General features: G+C 32.2%; 1 protein-coding gene across 1 annotated transcript; it reads right to left on the bottom strand.

The window, feature by feature from the left end:
- Positions 1–5,934, bottom strand: LOC134715071 (uncharacterized). The gene is made up of 2 exons (XM_063576951.1): positions 5,831–5,934; positions 1–1,355 (listed from the first exon to the last, which is right to left on the bottom strand). The coding sequence occupies exon 2, from the start codon at positions 1,353–1,355 to the stop codon at positions 276–278; it is 1,080 nt and encodes a 359-aa protein (XP_063433021.1). The 5' UTR covers positions 5,831–5,934; the 3' UTR covers positions 1–275.
- Positions 5,935–6,159: the final 225 nt, after the last annotated feature.

Here is a 6,159-nt window from a genome sequence, read left to right as displayed (position 1 = left end):
AAATTTTGACAGTGTTTTATTTGCAAACAACGGCAATATTCTAGTTCAGTTTGCTAATCTTTACATCATTCCAGACTTTCCGTAAAAGAAAACCAAAATTATCAATTATATAAATTCATGGTTAACAACTCAAAAGGTAAATAAAATCACAACTATGTACTTACTTTAAGACTAATTTTTTTTCATTAATATCATTTCACAAACTATATGAGACAACAGGCAAGTGCATACGACATAGAAATATAAAAATAAAAATCTGATTTTTTTTTTCATTTCTAATTTATTTTCCCTCTTACTCTTCTAGTTCTTCTTTGATTTGAATATATTTTTGCTTGAGGCACTAATTTGAAAATATTGACTGGTCCCTTTAAGGATAATCTTAAATCTATATATGTATGCTCCCAATGATGTTTGGTATAACTCCAAGGAGGAGGCTTACGTTTAACGCCTTTCACTTTTAATGTCATGCACGCCTTTTGTTGAATTTTACTGAGTTTATAGAATTTTCCACATTGATGTCTAAACCAAAAATGCTTAGCTGGATCTACTGTTGGGAAGAAATATTCAGGAGGAGCTAAGTACGTAAAGTTTTCATTTGATGCATCCATATTTGGATTTAACTGCATATAATCATTTAAAACTAATGTCATAAAATGTGGTCCTGTGCTGTCAAGAACATTCCACATATGTTTGAATCGAGGTAGATTTTCCATCATGTTCTTCATAAACGGATGTTTTGGTCGGCAACCAATCAATGCATTTATAGCTAAGTTTTCAAAATTACTATCTAACACAGGATGTTCGTATGGTTCCTGACTTACGAAACATGGATACTTTTTCAACCACGGATCAATGGGTTTAAGACTTTCCATGTCCATATCTGCATAAACTCCCCCAAATTCATGTAGAATTATATATCGTAATGAGTCTGCTCTTCTTATTCCTTCATTGTAGCCATTAAATGTGTCTAAAAGATGTGGATACTTTTCTTGAATTAAATTTCTTGCACTTTCATCTGTCCATAACATGTATTCCCAATCAGGATGATTCACCAACCATGTTTTAATCCACTTCATAAATTTACTGGGAATTTCTTTATTTTTCCAAGTTTGATGGAGAATTTTAGGAATTTTATCAGGACCTTGGTTAGGGAACTTTTCAGGATATTTTAACCCATATAAATCTTGTTCCCTTAAAATGGGAATATCAAGGTCTTGGAATGCACCATTGTCTTTTATCTGTTCAAACTTGATCAAACAATGAAGTGCCACCAGTAAGACTATGCCAGACATAATAGTAGGAGCTGATTCCCCCCTGGCTAGGGTCTTCATTATCAGTCTTTTCCAAGCCATCATCTGAAAAATATATGTACAAAATATTGATTTTCATATATCAAAAATATCCATCTTCTTCAATTCAATTTCAAACAACTGTTGCTCTATATATTCCACTAAAAAATTTGACTATGAAATATTCAACAATTCTATTCTCTTTCCCCTGATCATTAAATTACGAATGGGGATTTTCACAAAATCTGTACGAATCATGAGCCAGATGACAGGTGCTACTATTGCTACAGAGCACCTGGGTTTTTCCTGTGTTTGCTTGTATTTGTCTAAACTTAACTTTAATTGTGAATTTTCATTTTTTCTCTCAAAAAAAAACACTGTTAGTCCACCAATGGTATGAACCCTGCTTTGTACTAGATCGATAATTGACCAATATCAAAGAAAATATGAATTCTAGAAATTCATGAAAAAAACATGGAAAATTCTCATGATTTAATTTCCATTGAAAATATTTATAAAACAATAGACCACTTTCGAGTATATCCGTCACCGGAAAAAACTCGTCAATTATACGCGCCTTTATCATTTGTGCGTTTAGGGGCGTCGTCACTTCCTTCCAATGTTGAGCGAGTGGTTGGAAAACTATAATTCTATATTGTACGAATTATTCGGCAAATTGAATTCTCAAAATTGACAATCAACACTGCTGTCATTAGGGAAATGTCAGTAAGTACCTACAGAGCAACCATTATTTCTAGTTTATCCTGCACAAAGACGATCACTAAGAGGCTTGATGAACGTAAATAGTGCAGGGATACAGGCGAGTTCCTCTATCTGGTAAATGACGTCATAAAGGCGTGTATAATTTACGAGTTTTTGCCGGTCCTACTAAAAGACGCCCGGGAGCGCTCGGGAAGAGAAAAAGCGCCCGGGGAAAAGAAAAAGCGCCCGGAGAAGGAAAATTAGCGCCCGGAGAAGAAAATTAGCGCCGGGAGAAGAAAATACAATCTAATTAATAGAAGAAAATAATAATTTTTTATAACAATATTTATTTCCTTTAAAAAATAACTTATCATTGCTTGTTCTGTCCTTGAAATAAATGGGGATATGTACGATGTATAAATTTTGTTATTTAAAACTAATCGGTGCCTGAGGTCTAATATTTTTCGCAACTGCATGGTGAACACTTTTTTTATAAAGATGCTGAGATAGATTTATTATATCATTTTATAAAACTAAAACTGTTTAAATGGCTATGGTTAACAGGGTTTTAATGCTTAGACTTAAATTTAAACCACACACCTGCTCCTTACCCCCTTGTTTTTACTACGGTACATGTATAGAACTGCTTTTTTTGCTGATTTATTATGTGTACCTCTTTTAATTTTGATTAAATTAATATTTATCTGTGAAATTTGAGTTGTCTTATACATATTTCACTTTTGAAATAGTATAATTCATATAGTATTGTTAAAATTGAAAAAAGTCATACTTGTTTTTGTGCTTTATTACAAATATCTATTTATATCTGAATTTGCAAATTACTTGTCTAAAATAAAAAATTGAAAAATGTTCATAACTTAACAAAGTTGTCTCATGTCAATAATATATCAAATGTTTTCTCCGGGCGCTTTTTCTGTTCCCCGGGTGCTAAATTTCTTCTCCAGGCGCTTTTTCTTTTCCCCGGGCGCTTTTTCTTTACCCGGGCGCATTTTAGTAGAACCTGTTTTTGCGGGTGACGGATGAACTCGAAAGTGGTCTATTGCTTGTTAATGGGCTTCAATCTTACATTTGTTTTATTGAGAATTAGTTTTAATGACTGTTGATTGTAATATCAAACTAAAATTAAGAAATAATTCATGGAAGCCATAGATTATTGGAAATTTACACATGGCCTGGGCCGTGATATTTGAATTTTATCCTGAGCGTTAGCGAGGGATAAAATCAACGAATATCACGGCCCAGGCCATGTGTAAATTTCCAATAATCTATGGCTTCCATGAATTATTTCGATTCTAATAGGACAAATACGATCATTAAAAAAACTGAAGCGAGGGTGGGTAAATCTGTGTGTATGGCTGTTCTTTTTTACTCCCTGTTAGATAAAGCTCATCATTTTAATAGATCCGTAGCTTGCACGGATTATTTCAGGAACAACCGCTGAAAAAAAATATGTTTCATTCTCAAAACCAACAATTGTCATGTTGATTTATATGTTTTTCCCGTGAGCTACCGTCAAATCCAAAGTTGACATTTCGTAACCAATGAGCCGCCATGTTGACTTGCTGAAATCAGTACATATGCGAATAATGCAATAGAATAGAAACTCAAACATAACCTACCTTGATAATCAATTTTAATACAATAGTAAACGAAATGTCAATAGTTAACGTAACAGAAAACGTTCAACTCTATAGAGTTTTCATTTGTATGACGTCATGTTTTGAAATGACTTAAATGCGCCAAAAACATTAATAGACTTTCGCGGAATTTTATTTTATTTTTATTTTGTTGGTTTCTCCGAGCTCTTATGCATGACTTCTTTTTTATTATGCATCCGAATAAGAATAAAAGAGATTTTGTCTTTTCTGAATTGCAATTTTTAAAACAATTAAATCGACAAAGGGTTTGCAAATAGGTTTCAATACTTGTGGATTTACGTGGGAAGTATATTGTAACAGCCATTATTATGTACACCACGGAGTCTGCGCTAAGTATAGATATATCGAGAATTTTATCACAGTGTTGTTTACAAAGCGAAAGAAGCACGTCATATTAGAATTTGTTTTAATAAACTATGTGTATGGGCTTTGCTCATTAATTGTTGAGACTGTATGGTGACCTACATTGTATAGTTGTTAATTTCTCTGTCATTTGGTGTCTTGTAGAGAGTTGTCTTATTGGCAATCATACCACATCTTCTTTTTGTATAATCCCTTTGACATGTTGGAATGGTGTAAAATGAACAATGTAGGAAATGTAAGACATAATAGGGATTTTTCCACATACAGCTTGACTCCTATAATAATCTGAAGTTCATTCTTTTGGACACATTTTCTGATACATGTATAAAATGTACACCATTTTTTATACAATGAACTGGATTTTAATGTGCGTCTTGTTATGCGATTACATTTCTACATTGGCTAGAGGTATAGGGGGAAAGTTGAGATCTCATAAATATGTTTAACCCTCCTGCATTTTTGCTCCTGTCCCAAGTCAGGAGCTTTTTGTTATTCTTGAATTATTTTTAATTTCAGTTTCTTGACTTGTGTACAATTTTGGAGTTTAGTATGGCTTTCATTACCACTGAACTAGTATATATATTTGTTTAGGGGCGCCTCCAGGTGCAGGAATTTCGCACTACATTGAAGACCTGTTAGTGACCTTCTCTGGCGCGTAGCTACGTTAACGCCAAAACGCCCGGGCGAACACTTGAATTTCATAAATCAAAAAGATCTGGTTTAATAGCTTGTACATCTTTTTTCAATTGCGAATAAAAGTGATGAAAATTGACTTTCAATCAAAGGATACTGTATTATAGATTTGTTAATTTTCTGTCAGTCAAAGTCTGAATCTTCTAGGAATTCTTTTAACCGTCCTTTTTGTTTAAAGCAATTCATAATCAGTTGAGATTTGATACGTGCCTTCAATTTTAGCCTAGCCTGCTACATTTATGTTTAAAAGCAAGAAATAGCAATCCTAGTTTTCTTCGGGGTGTCAACATGTAGGTTCAGTATGGTTAAAGTTTTTTTTATTATGTCAAACCTTCATGAAATTTTACGAAAGTTAGACAGAAGCTTTTTATTCTCAAAAGAGTATCTAGAGAATAATGATGAATTTATATATTTAATTTTCCTGTATTTTTTAGTCCTATAAAATAAGACCTCGGTGGCAATACTTCCTATTTCTATTTACTTGTTTCTGATATATATTTTTTACTATTGTTATATTTCCTATGTTGCAAATTCAGAATTTCCGATGTTATAGATTTATTTTAAAATTCCGAATTTGCAAAATAGGAAATATAACACTATTAATACCTGAAAAAATTGAAAAAAGAAAATATCAGTATAAAAACGTTAAATAATTTAATAAGAATGCGAAGTCATATGTTATAGGACTACTGTGTTTTACTGATATAAGAAATTTCAAGATACAGGTCTGTGGTAAAAGATGTTACACTCAATTACTTTGTCAAACCTTTATAGAATTTTATGAAACTTTGGCAGAAGCTTTTTTGTGATAAATGTATGAAGCATTTTTTGTTTGTGACATATTTTTAAAAAACATCCATGAAATTATGTGCAAGTATTAGGGACAATTTTTCACTAAGGGAGACACTATGTTATAGTTAACAAATGTGATATTCTGTCCCATGAACAAAATTTCACAGATGAACTGTGAAATAATGTTCTATAGAGGACACAATTTCATGGGACACTTTTTTGGCTTACAACTTGAAGGTTTTACAGGTCATTAAAACATTGAATAACCAATAAGCACACAAATAAGCTATTTGTAAAGTTGCTAGAATTTACCTTATCAGTCTATAGATTGTCTAAAAAAATAATACATCGATTTGGATTTGTTGACCAGGAATTGTAAACAGGAAGTACAACAGTGTATGTAAAATTTGACAATGCTGGTTGATTGATTTCCGGAATTGTCTCAAACTGAGTCTACCCAGAGACATATAGATTCTTACATTGATACCAGTGGATTATCGGATTTATCCAATCGAGATAGTTAAATTATCAATTTTAAAATTTATAATTTAACTATCGAGATTGGATAAATCCGATAATCCACGAGTAACTATGTAAGAATCTGTTTCTCTAATGATTAAAAAGACATTTTTTTTATACAA

Source organism: Mytilus trossulus, chromosome 4 (assembly GCF_036588685.1).
Source record: "Mytilus trossulus isolate FHL-02 chromosome 4, PNRI_Mtr1.1.1.hap1, whole genome shotgun sequence".
NCBI lineage: Eukaryota > Metazoa > Mollusca > Bivalvia > Mytilida > Mytilidae > Mytilus > Mytilus trossulus.
This window is presented reverse-complemented; position numbering and strand designations above follow the sequence as displayed.